General features: G+C 35.3%; 2 protein-coding genes and 1 pseudogene across 2 annotated transcripts; 1 reads left to right on the forward strand and 2 right to left on the reverse strand.

Moving 5' to 3' along the window:
- Positions 1–704: 704 nt before the first annotated feature.
- On the reverse strand, positions 705–5,290 carry LOC110684262. Its single transcript, XM_021860699.1, has 5 exons — positions 4,607–5,290; positions 4,402–4,508; positions 2,716–3,217; positions 1,413–1,531; positions 705–1,320 (listed from the first exon to the last, which is right to left on the reverse strand). Exons 1-5 carry the CDS (start codon positions 4,832–4,834, stop codon positions 1,122–1,124), a joined length of 1,155 nt encoding a protein of 384 aa, XP_021716391.1. The 5' UTR covers positions 4,835–5,290; the 3' UTR covers positions 705–1,121.
- A 636-nt stretch (positions 5,291–5,926) lies between these two features.
- Positions 5,927–9,357, reverse strand: LOC110684263 (50S ribosomal protein L21, mitochondrial-like). Its single transcript, XM_021860700.1, has 5 exons — positions 8,758–9,357; positions 8,585–8,665; positions 7,142–7,243; positions 6,560–6,634; positions 5,927–6,459 (listed from the first exon to the last, which is right to left on the reverse strand). Exons 1-5 carry the CDS (start codon positions 9,217–9,219, stop codon positions 6,340–6,342), a joined length of 840 nt encoding a protein of 279 aa, XP_021716392.1. The 5' UTR covers positions 9,220–9,357; the 3' UTR covers positions 5,927–6,339.
- Positions 9,358–11,298: 1,941 nt separating this feature from the next.
- Positions 11,299–18,124, forward strand: LOC110684264 (annotated as a pseudogene).
- The last annotated feature ends 600 nt before the right edge of the window (positions 18,125–18,724 follow it).

Raw genomic sequence — 18,724 nt, forward strand, 5'->3', positions numbered from 1 at the left:
CAACTTACTTTTCAATTTCTACTACTCAATATTTATGCTTCTAGAAAAAAAAGAAAAAAAAAAAAAAAAATCCATCTTTTGACCAGTCTACGTGTTGTGGCAACAGCATTGTGGCAATGGCAGCAGCCTATTTTGCTAAAACTTGGGTACTCTTGTTCAATACGGGTAGTCGGGTACATGTCCAAGGCTATTTTGTGAAATCTATCCATGATTTTGGCCCAAAATGAAAGGTTGAAGTGTCCTACCCGATAGGCCAATACCCATACCTAAGCCGCTAAGCATCAAGGATCTGGCACTGGCCCTGGCACAAACACTTGGGATAATATAAAAATTCCGAGTAACTTCTACTGAACTTATTTGGAAGAACTAAGAATAACAATCTACTTAAAATGGCCATGGACTCACAGCACTCCCCTGCAGTCTAAATTCCAAGTGTGGTTCAAGGAGCATTACCTCTGCAGCTCTACTAACTAAATTGGCTTGCGCCTAGGACAATAATCACTAAATGGAGTAATAAGTTTACACTCAGTATAAGAGTATTGATTAGTTACCTTGAAACTGGAATGTTTAGCAAATTAGCAATAAGGTTAAACACAATACACATCGAATACAGTAATGGAGATCGCTTGTTCTCATGGAACGTGAAATGATAGTTCAAATATAAATAAATGTTCAACCCTAGCTAAACTCTTAAAGAAAACCAATTTTTTTCATTTGATCTACATATGAATAAATGAATATTAGGGTACAGAGTAAGTGAGCAACAGTTCAAATATAAATTGTCCAATGCAAGCCCCTACACCGGTTTGCTTATAACCTGCCTACTCAAATTTATAAAAAAAAATTAAGAATACTAGGGTCCAAGTGTCCAAAGCACAACTTTTTGAGTGAGACAATGAGCTTCTAGGCATACAAATCTATTTTTGGTCACAAGAAGAAACACATCAAATATCCACTAAACTGAAAGTCCAAGACTCCTAAATCTAGGTTAGAATCAGAGACAAAAACATAATGCTTTTTCAACAAGTTTCGCAGGGAAGATAGCATACCACTATTTCTCATGACATTAACTTTCCTCATTGTAGCCTTTACCAATGTGTTGTAGGGATTTGAAGATATACTTAAGCAACTGCTACGACATAGGCATTCCAAGCATCTTGCTGCTGGAAACTTGAGACCTCTTCGTATTTATCATCTCTTGAGGAACCAAATCCCCGACTACTTCTGTTTCTCTCAGTGTCAGGCATCTCTCTTATCCAAAAATGAATAGATCGAAAACCAGCCTCTTCCAAACAGTCTCTTATCTCAGGCAATGACCACCTGGATTTAATTAGAAGTGTAAGCCATAAGCAACTTTTTCACTGTTATCCCATAATATGAAGAGCAAATTCAGGAGGGAGGAAATTACTTACAGCCTCCAGCTATAAGAAAAGGCATTGCGAATTTTTTTCTGTGGCTTGTGGAGCTGATAGTGAAGACTAATTCTGGTCTTCCGCTGGATAACATCAAATTCTGCTTGCTCCCATGTATACTACAAAAAAGTAGCCAAATTATATTACTACACCTCACTTTGCATACAAAAGATACTCAGATGGTTAGCTATAGAAGAACATATATGGGCTATTACAGATAAGTACAAATAAGAGAGGATTTTCAGTCATCAGAAACACATTTACAACCCGTTTGGTAGGCAATAAAGCCAATAATAATTGGGATTTATGTTCATGAATTAAAAATGTAATTTTGTTAGAAAAGTCTCATGATAATATTCATGAGTATGCAACTTTATCCGCAAACATGTTCTTTTCAATATAGACTTTAATTATCACTCAATAACATCTCTAAAATGGTCACAACTGATGGGAAAAACAGATGTTTTGGGAGTGGACAGGCAATGTCATGTGTTATGAGCCATAAGAGCCATCAAAAATTGATTTTGAAAGATTCTGCACCCTTCTTATAAGCACCCGTGCAAAAAAAAATGTCATAGATTTTGTTCTGCATATTCAAGCACATCACGGAGATTACACTCCCCTGGATAGCAGAGCCAAGCAGCAAGAATAACTGACCAATGTTAATACTAATCACAGCCAAAAGATAATTATGGACTAGTTTTATATTGCATGACCTGCTATGGTAACTATCATCATATTCAATTACACATCTTCATGAATTGACATACAGGCTTTAACTTGTAGAAACCAAAAGGCACAATATAATCTTTTCCCTGTATAATCCTAATGACATATATAGCATGCTACTTGTCCATGAACAGCTGATATGTAGATAACCAACCTCAATAGTCCACATTGAAAGGTAGTAAGGTACTGGTCTAAATTCCAACAAAAATGATAAGTGAAACAAAAGTTTACTATGTTTAACAAGCAGCACAAAATAACTAGTTATCACTTATCAGTCATGTCTCATAACTCACTATTTCAATCTCTAGGAAGATTCAGCATACCTGAAAGTAGCTAGAATTATATGGAAATATGTTAATCATATAGCTTTACAAAAAAATGAAAAAAAAAAAAAGACCATGTCATAAAAGTATAATAACACTTAGTACCACTCATCAGGAAAAGGCAACTACAAAGTAAATCACAAATTCTCCCTTTCATTTTAACTGCATCCCAAACTCCCAAAGCTATAAACCAAATCACATAGTTATATTGATCCACCAAAATCTAGATCTAGCAAGTGTTATACGCATACCGTAAAATTGGGAAATTTCCTCTGGAGCTTTAATTCGTGCTCAGATGAAGTACCACCATATAAATCCATGACAAATATACCACCCTTCTTAGACAAAGCATCAAGGGAATACTTGAAATAAGCAACAAGCTCTTTCCGCTTATGCAGGCAGCAGCAACTGTAATTGAAAGCACACACAATATCCCTTGCAGGCAATGAGAAATCCTTTTTCAAAATTCCACCACTAACTGAAGCTGCCGATTTCAGAGAGTTTTCTGATGGATTTTTAAGTGTGGCATCTTGACTCTCTTGGATAGTTACTTTCTGAATCAGATCCTCAGAATTCAATTTGACAATTCTAGCCTCAAGAGGCTGCAAAACATTTCCATGAAAAAGAGAGATTCCGGAACGGATATCACTGCCAACTTTGTCAACATTGTTCTCCATGCACCACATGAGTGAATCAAGGTCAAAATCTACACCTATAGCAGTCCTCCGAGGATCAGTTCGAAGCCACTCTGTACTGTCAACACATTGCAGAACACTTAGACAGTTAGACTGGATGATAATATGGAATATTTGATAGCACTTGAGCAAACTCGGTCACATATCACTGTACTTAGACTACTGAGAGTTTTTTTCCACATTAGCACATCACAATACAATGCAATTAAACATTTTTTAGCAAGAAAACAAGTGATGTAACTGGTTTGGTATCATGTAAAAAAACTAAGGGGATGGATTTTCATTCATAAAAGTCATTTTTTGTTTAGCACGCCATATAAAGGGAAACCATATAAACACGATTAACGAGAGATAACAAGAAAAACAGCAGCCATGATGATCATAGATCATATCCATTCATACCTGATTACATTTAACATTATAAGCAAGTTGGTGACATGATATTACATTATCACAGCGGCTTGTGTGAGAAAAACTATTATCAGTATAATTGAGGAGCTAAAACATTATAGTTTCCCCAGTCCTAGAATGAATGCAGCCTAAGTAGTGCACTACTATACACTCTAATCTAGATCGATGAATATTCAGGAATCAAATTACATGAGTTATCAAGACCGTATTCTTACATTCTTGTTAATATCATAGCTTTCCATGTCAACTAATTAATTTAGATACAATCCTAAAAGAAGCTAAAATCATTCCAGTCAGAAGAGTAAAAGAAAGCAGAACATGAGAGCTACTTCAAAGAATTGAATAAATAGGTACCCTATAAGGAAGGAAGAAACACCAATTTAAAAGGAAAAAAGAAAACACCTTAACCATATGTCTCACTTCTCAATTCCCACATGATCTTTAACACTCTAAACTTGTTCTAAGCAACATAGCCCTAAAATGCTCGGACATTAAGGGAAAAAGAAAGCAGATACCAAAATGATGAACTTCGCACTATATACTCCCAGAGTCCCAGTACTCTTTTACGCTGTTACAATGCCCTTCAAAAATTCACATTCCAAACTATTGTAAGGGTTTATAATCAACTTGTGTCAAATGCTTAATTATGAAGTGTTCTAGTTCCGATAACATGTGTATATTAGTGTATCTCAATGTACTCAAAGAACTTCCCAAAATCTATACATCATAGTTGTTCAAAGTGGTTCCCATTTGTTATTCAGAATTTTAGACAACTTTTAAGTTCTTCCCTTCAAGAAAATCATACTTAAATAAAGCAAAAATAAATTTTACCTAAGAAGAGCAGTGCCACAAAAATCCTCCTGTAGATGAAGAGGAGCTCTCCCACCAACATATATCAAGAAGAACTTCTGCAAATAGCTTATATCCCCTTTTGGTGACTACATTAACAAAGAAACAAACAAATAAATACCCAATTAAAATTCTAACAAAATACCCAATTCAATTAACATAAATTTCTTTAAATTAAGAATGATACCTGAACAGATTGTTGATAAAGAGAGAACTTTGAAGGAATTGACTCATCAGAAAAAGGGTTTTGCTGAATTTCTGGTTCAGATTCTTCTTCATCCTCTTCTGAGGTCTCTTCATCGCTGTTGGAAAGAGAAAGAGGAGGGTAATGTTCATCTTCTGGAGGAAAATGAGAGTGTCTTTGACGAGATGAAGGTTTCTGTTGATGCTTCTGCTTCTTGCCGTTCTTCCCCATTTTTGGCGCTAGGTTGAAATTACAGAGGTTTTCCTGGGTTTGAAGGGGTTTTGTGAATTGTGAAATGCAAGTAAATGGATTGTTGGATTTAAATTCAATATTTACCGTTCTTTTCTACCGAGTATCATTTTTTTTTTTTTTTTTTTTTTTCAATAGTGTGTAAAATACTTTTTATCCTTATAAAGTTGTGTCCGAGTATGAGCATCAATAATGAGTGGTTTTTAAGGAAAGATAATATATAAGAGCTAGTTCTTAGGTAAGAGATGAGAGTTTCTTATTTAGCTATTGTGGTTGAGGGTTCTGAAATAAGCAATGGATCTTAAAAATAAGAACCATTGATGATTAGGCTCAAAAGGACATTTGCTACTACCGAAATTTGTATGTTTTGCATGGCTTGTATTTTTTAAAAAGTAAAAGCTAGCTTTGTCAGAGGTTAAGATATAGTATTAAGAACTATTGCATTTCTTAGGTTACATAGAGGGTGAATCTTAATTGGAATTCTTGATGATATGGAATAAGAGAGAGAATAAGAACCACATTTTAAGAACTAGTGCATTATTGATGCTCTAAGACAAAAGGAATGAGACCGTAAGTAGCTCATAAGCCACAAGCAGCTCAACTCTGGCGATTGTTGCTCAAGATTCTATTTAACACGGATGAGTTGAGCAAACTTTCATTCGACTTGATAAGCTAAGCTTATGAATAAGTCAATAATTTTATTGTGAGCCCAAGTCAAGCGAAGATTTTGAGCAGATCCTAGCACAAGTCAAGCGAAGATTTTGAGCAGATCCTAACAACTATCAGCTTGCAATCATCTCGTTCAATTAGAATCCTAGTTTGATAACAGTGTATGAGTTTGAAATTTAGAGGAATATATAATGTTATTTCTTATTACTCTTTTTCCTAGCTTTGTTTAAAGACATTGTGTGAATATCAAGAGTAGAAATACACCTAAAATAATCTCAATCTTGCAGAAAATTAGAGTTTTATTTCATAGCCACAATCTTGCAAGAACAAAAAGTAAGGATGAAGAGGGTTGGAACAACAGTCGCCTAGTTAATACTTGTGTAAATAAAATGATATGCAACAAGGTCGGAAATATCACTTCCTTAATTTCTCACATTATTGAAATTAATCTATGAATAACTGGCCACAGGCAAACAAATCATCCATAAATCTAACAGCAACTTTATCAAAAAGACTACAATATTGAACTCCTTTGAGCCTTTTCAGCAAAACTCCTGCTCCTTTCATTCAGGGTAGAAGAATTGCACGCATTACAAGATGGTTTTATGAATTGAACAAATTATACACCTACAAGCCTACAAGATTTGATAAAATCAAATGCTAACATATGGTCAAGAACCAAAACTTTCTGCTTATATGACTCATGTAACATTAATTCATAAAACATGACATGGAAATCCTGTATCAGTTTGCAAGAGTTGAGCCTCAAACCATCAGCTTATCAGACCAGTTGTCACATTGACTATGTGAAACTCCAATTATGCAGCCACTGCTACTTTTTCTACTTTCTTAGCAGAAGTTTTTGGTGTTTTCCCTACTGGTGGTGCTTCTGGTTTCTCAATTCCTTCTACGTCAGTTATTCTCAACCTAGTGAGCTCCTGCAAGTCCATTTAAACATTAGCAACTGTCAGTTAACAAGGCCATGCATGAGGGAGGTTGAGTAATGTCATGATTTCATGAATCTCAGTTTTGCATTACCTGTCGGTGACCTTTGGTCCTCCTGTAGTTCTTTCTCCGCTTCTTTTTAAAGATGATAACCTTGGCATCTAAAGCCTGAAAATGAGAAAGTTAACTTATAATAACTCCAAATTCACAATTAAATCAGATATTCCTGCAACTCATCCAAATTCAACTTTCATGTCAAATATTAATTGCCTTGCAAATACATTTCTTTTACAAACAGTAAAATAGTAAATTCAACAGATCGGAATAATCAACAACCTGATGATATATTTTACTGTATGATGTAGTTTCTTTTGAATTAGAGGTTCTCTTATATAGACCTTAGACCTCACGTCCAGAGGTCATAAGTTCAATTATTTCCACAGGTGTTCAAATCTCGCTTTCAACTATTATACTACAGAACATGAGATCATATGCAGACAGCATTGAGGTTTATCATGCCAAAAATCACTAATAACCATGCCAAAATTAAATCAGAAGCAGAAACCACCTTTTGTTCAGATAAATGAGATAGAGATGATCAAACATTAAGTGGCAATATAAGCCCAGAAACAACTGATTAACATATAAAAAAATTAAGTTCCAAAAATTTCTTACATGTTCCTCTACAACAGCGTGAACTGCAATCTCTGGTAATATAGGCCTCCCAATCATGGTTTGGGTTGGTGTACCCGCCATCAAGACCTTATTTAAGATCAACTGCAAAATACCGAAATGATGAGCACAACCAATCTGAATTCTTGGTACGATATGAGGAAAGTAGCTGTGAGGAACAATTTGATAAAGTAGGGAAATAAAAGTTATTTTGCACAGACACTAAAATCAGGGCATGCAGGTAAGGAAACCTTCAATCTTTTCAAGCATAAGTTGTGAAAGTTTAAAGTCTGAGGACATGTGTGACACTTGTAAAACTCAACATCACTCTTGCTGACAAGTATACACTTGCTCAGTCTCCTCTTTCAGTATATGTTCAACTGATTTGAAAAGTAAGGATCACCAATTTGTAGAGCACTTCAAGACGTAACAGAAAGCATGAAACTAGGATTTTCAAGACACGATAGGAATAGGTAGTCAGGAAGACACTGGTTGCTTATGGTACTAACAAGTCAAGTTCACCACCAATGTAACAAAGTAACAAACAACCCATAATTAGGCAGTCTGCTTAGCTAGCACAATTATATATTTGCTCTTTTAAGTGCAGCAAAATAAGGACTTCATCAAAATTGATAAAGGATGGACCTTAAAGATCCTCCACAAAAACAACAAATGCAGGGTAAATAAGATGTAGCACCCTTGTCAAGTCCCTATGCCTTCATACTATAATCAATCAAAAATTCTCTTCAGAGCAAAAGGACCGAGATCAACTCATTAACCCAATACTAATTCAACCCATCTAAGCTAATCTAGCTTTGGTTTTCTGTTTCTGTTGATAATATTGAACTATCAACCATTATTTTTTTCAGTTTCTTTTTGCTCACTCACTCTCACAGTTCCTAGTTGGAAAAGCAGCTCCCATGTACTAAACATTCATTGCTTCACCATAGGAGGGATATTGATATCCGCTCAATTAACAGCTAAATGACGACACCATACCTTATCCAAAAGGGAGTTCCCACCCCAACCTAAAAATGCAGAGTAGACTATATAATCACAGTTGTCTCTAATTGCTTCGCAGTTGTTCCACTCCCAAAAAGTAGCATACTTTCAAAGTTTCAAGTTCGACACGATCATTATGAATTATAGAGTAGCTAGTAAGCAATTCTAAACACCAATGGTGAAGATCAACATACAGATCAAAGTAAAAACCAGCATAAACCTTTCAAAATCCAAACAAGTCAGCACACCTACTATGATAGGCAATGTTCATGTCTAGCCAATAAAACCATTGCATTTCAATGCCTGGAGTTTCTCTACATCATCATAGCATACCACATCAACTCCCCGGAAACCAAAACCCCAAAATGCAACACCAATTTATAATCTATTATTGATAGAATCATCAATCACTGAACATAAAATCAAGTAGAAAAAACGAATTACCTTATCATTGACCTCACAGTACTTGAGCTTCTCAACATAGATGCAATCCCCATTACTCACCTTAAATTGATGTGATCCCACCTACACCCCAAAACAAATCAAAAACCCCAATTAAACCCTAAAAACAAACCACACAAAATTTCAAACAAAACTTACAAAAATAAAAATCAAACCTGAACAACTGCGAAAGCGGGTTCATAGGGCTTAAAAACCCGATCAGTTGGTAGAAGCGGCCCGACAACCTTGTACCCAATATGAGCAGCTTCTTCGAGTTTATCCTCAACAAAATACGATCTATCAGCAAGATTGGATGGTTCATTTGATCTTTCTACCTCTTCTACGCTTGAATAATCCTCCTCTTCCTCATCATCATCATCTTCTTCTTCGTCTTCTTCGTCTTCGTCGTCTTCATCGTCGTCATTTTCAATGATTTTAGGGTTTTGGGTGCGGGAAGAAAAGCTGCGAGGGAGGAATGAATGAGGGCTGAATTGAGGAGAGAGAGTGTGAGGGAGGCGTTGAAGAGAAGGAAGGTGAGAAGTTAGGGATTTGAGGGAGTGAAAAGAGGGAGATTTGGAGAAGAAAAGAGGGTTGAAAGAATGGCGGGTGAGAGTGGAGAAACATCGTCTAGACGCCATTGTTGATGGGTTGAAGCTAAGTTGCAGACTTGCAGTGTTTGTTGTTGCTGGAAATGTTGGGGGGTTTTGCTCGACAGGAAGAGAGGGAAATTGGTACTCTAGGGTTTAGGCTGTTTGAGCCATTGGGCCAAATTGAACGATTGGAGCTCATGCCAAATACCAAGTACGGAGGGTTCAAGGTTCGTAATCAGCCACATGGCTAGGGTGATAATAAATTCGGGCGAGTCCGGACATTAACATCAAATTTCATGTCTAAATTTGCAAAAAGTGGTGGACTTTTCTAATTAAAACTAGAGGTGTCAAAATCTCTCCCGATCCGATCCAAAAAATATCCGATTTAGATTTCGACTCATAATTTGGTATGACTCAACTTTGAAAAATAATCCGACCTGATCCGAACATCCGAATTGACACCTCTAGTTAAAACGAACTTTTTGGGCTTTTCTGGATCGGATTGGGTGTTTAACTAAAAGAATGGTTATAGGCTTGCCCAAAGGCCCAAAACCACCTTTTTTCGAGCATGAATCATAATTAATCCCCTACATGGCACAATTATCACAAAATTAACAATACGTATTAGTTCTCTTCTTAGATTGATTGACTACGAACAAATGCATCACTTTTAATAAAAGTCAATACCAAGCAAGTTTGGTGGACTTGATGGATTTTACCTTACGAGCTATGACTTTGAGGTCACGAGTTTGAAGCCCACCTACTACATTTGCTTGAGAATAGGGATTCACTTACCTCTCCCTTTACTCTTAGGTGTTGACTTGCATTGTTAGATTGATTTAGCCTGTGAGAGATGCTTGTAGTAGTTGATCTGATTTTAAATGACAATAGATTTGACTCAACCTAACAGTGATATGAATCTAAATTGGCACCCAATTTAGTTAGAATAATATAAAATAAAATAAAATAAAAATCAATTTTCCCAACACAAGTTATTACTATAGTTTGTCACTAACTTGTGGTGACTTGTTGCTCGTTTTATCCCACTCGTTAACTTAATACAAGTATAAAACATACTAAGTATATGAAATCACAAAGCAGACACAACCCATTATGTACTCAACCTAAAACATATGAAAACAAGTTTAACGACTAAAATTAATCTCGAGTTTAATTTAATTACAATGGTAAAATTATTTTACTCCGTATTATTAATATAAGCTCGGTTTTTTGGTTTAATAACCTATTAAAACATGTTGTTCCAATCACATAGTTGTTGTTTGCAATTATATAAGCTTAATTGTTAATAACATGTTATCAAAGTTTGGTCTTAAAATGGAGAGTCTATTTATATTGATTTGACTTGATCCGACTTAGGGCCTGTTCACATTTACTGAACTAAATTAATTGGAGTTGAACTGAACTGAACTAAGCTGAAATGAATATTTTATGAGAAAGGAAAATTGGGAGCTGAACTGAACTGAACTAATTGGAGTTTAGCTAAACTGAACTGAATTGAAATTAAGTAAATGTGAACATACTCTCAATATATACATGTTAATCAAGCCTAAACTTAATTGATCCAAAAAGCGACTCGACTTGAATATGATCTAACCTTATAATTATTCGACCCAATATGCCTCAAACTTGAATAATCCATTTTAAACTTACTATAAACCCGAAATGACACAACCCCAACCCAAAATAAAACCAAATTTGAATATATCGTGAACAAACTTGACATAATTGAGAAAATAATCACCCCACATAACATAGAAACTTAACTTGATTCAAACCAAACCCAACTTGGGTGGCAAGATTGACTCAGTATGACCTAAGACTTATTATAACTTAAATTGAACTCGAATGAAATATCATTGTAGGTATTACAAAAAAAAATTAGCTCAATGTCAATTATGATTGAGATACTTAAGCTAGGGCTTGTTATGTTCAGCTTAATTTCAGTTTAGTTCAATTCAGTTCAGTTTTCAATTTCCCTCTCTCATAAACAATTAGCTCTATTTGTTTCAATTCATCTCCAATTAGTTCAGTTCAATAAATCGGAATAGGCTCCCAATCATGATACTTTTCTATATTTTTTCCAAGGTGTACAAAAATCCAAAAATAAAATAAAAACCCAATGAAAGCATCAAAGGAAAGAACCTTCCTAAATCTGTCATTCAACTCATAGGCTATCTAATCCACCACCACAAGGGTGCGCATTGCACCCTTTTCCTTCCATCAATTTCCAAATTCCTCGTCTTTCTCACGCGTCACCTTCTTTTGAATCTTCTTCTTCATCATCAACCTCCGATTTCTCTCTCCTAGGTTTTCTTTTGCACAATTCGATCAATCACAAATCAAATTCAATCGAATCGGACCATCGCCTTTATGCATCCCTAACCCTAATTTACCCAATCCAATTTAATCAAATTCGTCAATTATGTACAGCAATTTCAAAGAACAAGCGATCGAGTACGTTAAACAAGCAGTACAAGAAGACAATGCTGGAAATTACGCCAAAGCTTTCCCTCTTTACATGAATGCATTGGAGTATTTTAAGACTCACTTGAAGTACGAGAAAAACCCTAAAATTCGTGAAGCAATTACTCAAAAATTCACTGAGTATCTCCGTCGAGCTGAGGAGATTCGGACGGTTCTCGACGAAGGAGGAGGTGCTGGACCTGCTTCTAATGGCGTCGATGCGGCTGTTGCGGCCCGGCCGAAGGCGAAATCCAAGGACGGGGAGAATAAGGATGGGGAGGATGCTGAGCAGGCTAAGCTGCGCTCCGGGCTTAATTCGGCGATCATCAGAGAAAAGCCTAATGTAAAGTGGAGTGATGTTGCTGGATTGGAGAGTGCTAAGCAAGCTTTGCAAGAGGCTGTGATATTGCCTGTTAAATTCCCTCAGTTTTTCACCGGTTAGTTTGGCACTTTTTATTTTATCTTCATAATTTGATTTTGCAATTTGTTTGAGAATTGTTGGTTTTGGTATTGAATTTTTGGTGTTTGATGATTCGGAAAGTATGATAATTTGGGGTTGATTCTCTATTATTTTAATGATTGATGAATTTCGACAAAGTATGATACTGTACAAGTTAGAATTTGATGGCTGGGGTTTTCTTGTCTTGTAAGTTTTGTATAAGATTTGAGGCTATTGTGTAATTTTGTTGTTTGGGTAGTTTAGATATGCTGGTTTTGGGTATGATTTGAAGTTTTAAGTGGTATGAATGAGAGTTTGATCTTTTTATACTTTAGTAGTATTTGTGTTAATTGGTTTTACTAATGATCACTGGTCACATTGTGGGGCATTTTGCTCCTTGATTTGGGGAATGCAAGATTGATTTTAATTGTAACTATTGATAGTTGCTTGAGAATAAATTCAAATTATGGTGTATATTTGGCTATTGGTAGTTCCTTTTGTTGTTTTGGTTTGGGTATTATAAGGTCTTTGTCCTATTTTACATTAAAACTCCTCATTCGAACTCATTAGACCTTATATAAATCATACTAAACTTTTAGGCTTTAATTGAACTTATTTTAATTTTGAGTCAAACTTGGAAACCCTTATATGAGGCTCACTTCTTGTGTTTGACTATTTGATGGGTATGGTTTATTATATCATCGTTAGAGAAGAATGAGACAAGGAATTTGTTAACAAGATGTAGTTTATTGGTCAAAGAAAACTTTTTTTTCATTTGAGGTGGCTGTTCACTGGACACAGATTTTCATCCTTTCAAGTTTAGGGATTTTGGCCATGTTGAACAGCTTTTTAACTAGCTTCTTTAGTTTTGTGTCTTTTGTCCCTACTTAAGGTGAAAATTTGTGTTTATCGAAGTAGCGTCTTAAGTTAGCTGTTAGTTGTTGAGGTTTTTTTTGGAGCTGCTGAAACATGCAGATTTGGAGGTAGAAGTAGCTATAGTTGGTAATATATGGAATTTTTTTTACTTACCCAACAGCTAATTCATTGAACACTCATTGTTTAATTTAACTAATAAGGATTACTTTTGCCAAATAGCCCTTTAGTTATACTTGATTCTTCAGTTTATACAAATTCAAAGTTTTATACCTCTACATGGAGATCGGAAGCCCGTTAGAAGTGCCATGTGTGCAATAAGTTTGCGTTGGTTCTCCGGTGTTAGCTTATGCCTTGTCAATGGTTGTTGATTGATTTTTACTTGCTAAATTAACTATTATGTGTGAATATTCGTCTTATCAGCATTTATATAGGGTGCTTGCTCTTTTTAGAATATGAGACCATAACTTAAAGAGTGCTTGCCTTTTTAGCTGGTGCTCCTCATAAAGAGTGCCGAGGTGTACTTTTTATGTTAATTTTTGGTGTTTCCCAGCTGATGTTATGAGATTATCATTCACGCTGTGTGGCATGTTGGCATAAACTATTCACAAATCAATTTTTGATAGCTCATGGTATTAACCTTTTTAGGTAAAAGACGGCCATGGAGAGCTTTTCTTCTATATGGACCACCTGGAACAGGAAAATCATACTTGGCCAAGGCTGTTGCAACTGAAGCTGACTCAACATTTTATAGGTATACAGTGTGCTCTGATTTTATCTCATTATGATGTATTTTTAAGTTGTTTTATGTCCTTTGGAGAACTTGACTACTTTTTGGTGGAGTCAGGCATGTTTAGCTTTTTGTTTACTTAGTATGACTTTCACATTTGTCAATGTGCAACTTTAGACCATTAATATCTTTGTATCAATAAGTAAAAATTATAATAAGTTGATATTTTCCTTATGTTCAAATCACAAACGACGGCCAATGGGGGTTGTGTTGTTAATGTGGCCAAACTGAAGAGGTTATACTGAATTTAGTTATAGTTTGTAAAGCGTTGACTTGATTACTGTACTAGCTCCTCTATGGTAAATAGGCACGTAAGAAATAACCCTCTTAAGTAGTCTTTAACTACTAGAATAAGTTGTTTCCTCAACCTTGCTATTTGGGATTGATACTGGGTGCTTTTTATCATCGTTGTTCATTGTACTTCTTCTCAAGATCTAGTTCCTCCTATTGAAAACAAGTATAGTTTTTTCAACAAGTAATGGTTCTCCCTCTATAATTAAAATGGCATGTATATAGCCTCTCCAGGTGCAATTTAAGAGCTGATGCAGTACCTTCCATCTTGTAGCTTTGTTTCACTAGATAACAAAGTAAAAGATGGGGAGGATCTCAGTTTTATCTGATCATTTATTGCATATGATCTATTTTCTATCTTCTTGTTCTCATCGTTAATGTTTCCCTCTGGCTTAATGCTTGTCTCTTTGTGCCACTATTTTATTTTAATTGTTGTCTGTTAGCTTTTTGGCTACAGCTGCATCACCCAATCTGTATTTTGTTATGCGGTATCAACTAGAATCTAGTGACACATTGGTTCTACTCAAATGAAAATTTTGAATTAAGTTTCAACTCCCTTTTTTTTCCTTTTTCTTTTGTATAGTGTATCATCTTCAGATCTTGTATCCAAATGGATGGGTGAAAGTGAAAAAATTAGTTTCCAATCTTTTCCAAATGGCCCGTGAGAGTTCTCCTTCGATTATCTTTGTTGATGAAATAGACTCATTATGTGGTCAACGAGGAGAAGGAAATGAAAGCGAAGCTTCCAGACGTATCAAGACAGAACTCCTTGTGCAAATGCAGGTTATTTTGCTTTACGATCACTTGGTTTGACATTTAGATAGTTCTTTCATGTTTTAAGCTGTGCTGATTTGCTATATTCGTGATAACTCTGTTTTGCTACGCTAGCATGGTCTCCTTCTCCCATTCCCCAACCATTTTCCTCTCGTGACATGAGAAGTAGCTAATCAAAATATCCTGTTCTGACTCTTTTGAGATTAAATGACTCACTTGTCTTTGTGTTGGTTAATTTTCATCTGCTAACTTGTCATTCTGGGCAATGTCATTTTGTGCTTAGAAAAATTCTTGTGATGAGAAATTAATTTGCAAATGATGTATTTTGATCTGAGCCATATTTATCAAATTTTTATACTTTTATTACTTCCTCCTTTTTTTAGTTGCATCACTTTTATTTTCACAGACTCCTTTGCAATTTTTGGAGTAGAGAGAGGTAGAGAAAATATAATTGGGGCCCCATGTGGTAGGAGAGAGATAGAGAGAATTTATTAGTTAAAATTGAAAGAGATGCAACTAATTTAAAACCCCTTTTTAGGAAAGTGATGCAACTAAAAAAAACGGAGGACATATAATTTTTTTAGATTATCTGTACCAACTTGCGGCCTGTCGATTTCTGACATACTTCCTCCTTTCCAATTAATTGACACGTTTTACTTATGACACTATTCATAAACTTTGCTTTGACATCCATTTGTGATTTGTAGATATGAAAAAACACATTGGTGTAGGTTCTTGTTAGATTTGTTTCAGTGTGTTCTTAATTAGAATTCAATTTTTAGTATTTTTTTTTCACAAAAAGTATAATTAAAGATATTTTTGATTGAATTAAGCTTTGCAAACGTGATCTTAATCAAGAATAGAGAGAGAATTATAAGAGATCATTGAATAAGGGGAAACCTTACTAGAAAATTATGTTGAGTGCTTGTTTGGTTTAACATGGGAAGTAATATGTCTAGGCATTAGGAAGGTGTTTCTTCCATATTTTTACAATTTCTACTAGCATTGAGTTCGAAAATATAGTTCTGTTTGTTGAAGATAGGATAATCAAAGATAATTTTGCTGTTAATTAAACAAGCATTTAGGCTTTCACTTGGTAGGGTGTAGTGAAATTACTGTGATGAAAAACTATCTGATAATTAATCCTTCTATCATCCTTCAGTTCTTTTGATTCTCACCCTCCCCTGCCTTTAAATTTGGATGAGCTGAATGTATTGGCTTTGACTTGTACTGTTAATTTGTAGCACACCATTGATTGTTTTTGCTTGTTGATTTCTGCTCTTTAACTTTGAGATGTTAAACCTAAAGTTTCTGATGCAATATTACTTAGGGTGTTGGACACAACGATGAAAAAGTTCTTGTTCTTGCTGCAACAAACACACCGTATGCTTTAGATCAGGTACCTCTACATCCACATCCCTTTCTACTTTCCACTGAGGGATTTCTGTACCTATATATCTAAATGGATTATATCTGCAGGCTATTAGGCGACGTTTTGACAAGCGTATTTATATCCCCCTACCAGATCAAAAGGCTCGGCAGCATATGTTTAAGGTTCTTAAATGTTTTTAATTCTTCTAGCTGCCTTGTAGTTTCTTAGCCATTTCTATATTTGGAGACATGCTCTGTTTTACATGCTAAAATAAAATTCTGCTCATTAAATGTATTTTGTTTCTTTTGTGAACTCAGGTTCATCTTGGGGATACCCCTCACAACCTGAATGAGAGTGATTTTGAATTCTTAGCTCGTAAAACAGAGGGCTTCTCTGGTTCAGATATAGCTGTTTGTGTAAGTGCTACAAAGACTGGAAATACTAAAATTAGTGTCTCTTGTTAAATTTATATGTATTTATTAATTTATATTTGTTTGTATCATATTCTTTCCTATTTTCTTAAAAGATTGTCTTATTGTCCATTATATTTATGCCTGTTCACAGGTCAAGGATGTACTTTTTGAACCTGTTCGTAAAACCCAAGATGCAATGTTCTTCTTTAAGACAAAAGATGATGTGTGGGTTCCCTGTGGACCTAGGCAGCCAGGTGCTGTCCAAACTACCATGCAGGATCTTGCAGCAGAAGGACTTGCTGCTAAGGTATGCGCTGAATTCAAACATCGAGAAAGCTATCATCATTTATTGCTTATACTCTGTAGGACAAGCTGATTATTGAGGCTTACTCTATATTGGCTATAAATATACTCAAGCAATTAGACTTCCAAATTGGTGTTCAATCCTGTATACTTCCTCCGTTTCTATTTAGTTGACATGTTTGATTTAGGCACATATATTAAGGAGAGGAGAGAGAGTGAGAGAGAATGAAAAAGCAAGCAAGGTAGCTTGTAAATGCAAGGTAAAAAATTTATCCCAAAAGGAAACGTGTCAACTAAAAAAAACTTCCTAAAAAGGAATACGCGTCAACTAAAAAGAAACGGAGGTAGCATTTAACAGTATCAATTTTGCTATTGGTAAAGGTTTTCCGACTGAATGATTAAGCAGATAGTTAGTCCCTCCTCAAATCTATTGGGTACTGAAAGTTTAAGGAAAGCATGTGATGCTCTAGAGCATGAAATAACAAATTTGAGTGCAATTGCTTATAAAAAAAACAGTTTCTCAAGCTGATTTGAACTTTATTCAAAGTTTTGAATTGTAGGCTGTAGTTCTGTGGATATTCTTCTGTTTTTTTCCCTCCTTTTTCTGCACTTAAAAGATATCTTCACTCAATTTGCTAGTCATGACATGGTTTTATGCTGTTATGGTTGCTTTTGCTAATCACAAGACAACGGTCTATTGATATATGGTGTGAATTTTAATGCATTTTATTCCTCGTTACAGATTGTTCCGCCCCCGATTACAAGAACAGATTTTGAAAAAGTTCTCGCCCGGCAGAGGCCAACTGTGAGCAAATCAGACCTTGAGGTTCATGAGAGATTTACAAAAGAGTTTGGAGAGGAAGGTTAGTTTTTCTGAAGGAAGGTTGCCATGTCACCACGAGGAGGTTGCATAACTTCGTAATTTAATTCTTGGTATTATTTTCAAAGGAATTACTCTCCCTGCCCCTTGTAAAAGAGCAATGGTGTAATTCACTCTCCTCTTGTATTTCGATTACTCTGATATTTGATATCTGAAGAAATTGTTTTGTCTGTGGTTGAAACAAGGCCCTATAATTGTGCATTAAGTTGTTGCTCATTAATTTGTGTATCAAAAGAAGTAGCCTGCTTGGCACTCGATGTTTGACAATCTTTTGTAAGTAATACAGTGCATGATACATCCAATCTTTAATTACAGACTTTGTAAGTTTTGATCCTTTTTCCACTTTCATTTATACATATTTGCAAAACAGTGCATCAGTCTGCGTCTGTTATTCATCAATATACCTCGTAGTTTCTTTGCTTCTGCATGACTTTGCACTGTTCGTATAGTAACTTAAACCGTATTGTCAAATCACATTTTTTGTTTTTTCATATTAATGGTTGCTAAATTAGTACTCCGTATTAAATATATGTTTATAATTTAAACTTTTTATAGCATACTTACATGTTTCCTTGTTAAAACAATCAAAAGCAGCCTGCCTAGTTTAACTAGGTCCATAAATTTTGAGACGGAAGGAATACAATAGTTGAGTAGTTTCATTGAACTTGGTTAAACCTGTTTGCATCTATTGCTTACAATCACCATTGTAGTGGACTCAAGAGTCCAATCAGTAGCGCATTCGGTGGACATATGTATGCCTGATCATCTTTGTGACCCTTGCATGCCTCCCAACAGTCTCGAGAAAGACACACTTTCATAGAAAAGGGTCGAGAGATCTCACTGTCATCGACTTACATGATACAATTCTGTCACCCCGACCTCTCATGCGTTATGCGAATGACTTGCCAATAGATATATACCATTTTGGTAAATA

Source organism: Chenopodium quinoa, unplaced genomic scaffold, assembly GCF_001683475.1.
Source record: "Chenopodium quinoa cultivar QQ74 unplaced genomic scaffold, ASM168347v1, whole genome shotgun sequence".
Taxonomy (NCBI): domain Eukaryota; kingdom Viridiplantae; phylum Streptophyta; class Magnoliopsida; order Caryophyllales; family Amaranthaceae; genus Chenopodium; species Chenopodium quinoa.

Bases quoted from the DNA above. Each gene is read 5' to 3' on its own strand.
- LOC110684262 (XM_021860699.1), bottom strand. From the start codon at position 4,834: ATGGGGAAGAACGGCAAGAAGCAGAAGCATCAACAGAAACCTTCATCT. The intron at 4,509-4,606 runs GTATCATTCTTA...TTGTTAATGTAG, and splicing joins TTTATCAACAATCTGTTCAG to TCACCAAAAGGGGATATAAG. The intron at 1,321-1,412 runs GTAAGTAATTTC...AATTAAATCCAG, and splicing joins TTTTCTTATAGCTGGAGGCT to GTGGTCATTGCCTGAGATAA.
- LOC110684263 (XM_021860700.1), bottom strand. From the start codon at position 9,219: ATGGCGTCTAGACGATGTTTCTCCACTCTCACCCGCCATTCTTTCAAC. The intron at 7,244-8,584 runs GTAATTCGTTTT...GGTATTTTGCAG, and splicing joins ACTGTGAGGTCAATGATAAG to TTGATCTTAAATAAGGTCTT. The intron at 6,635-7,141 runs GTAAGAAATTTT...TCTCATTTTCAG, and splicing joins ACGCTGTTGTAGAGGAACAT to GCTTTAGATGCCAAGGTTAT.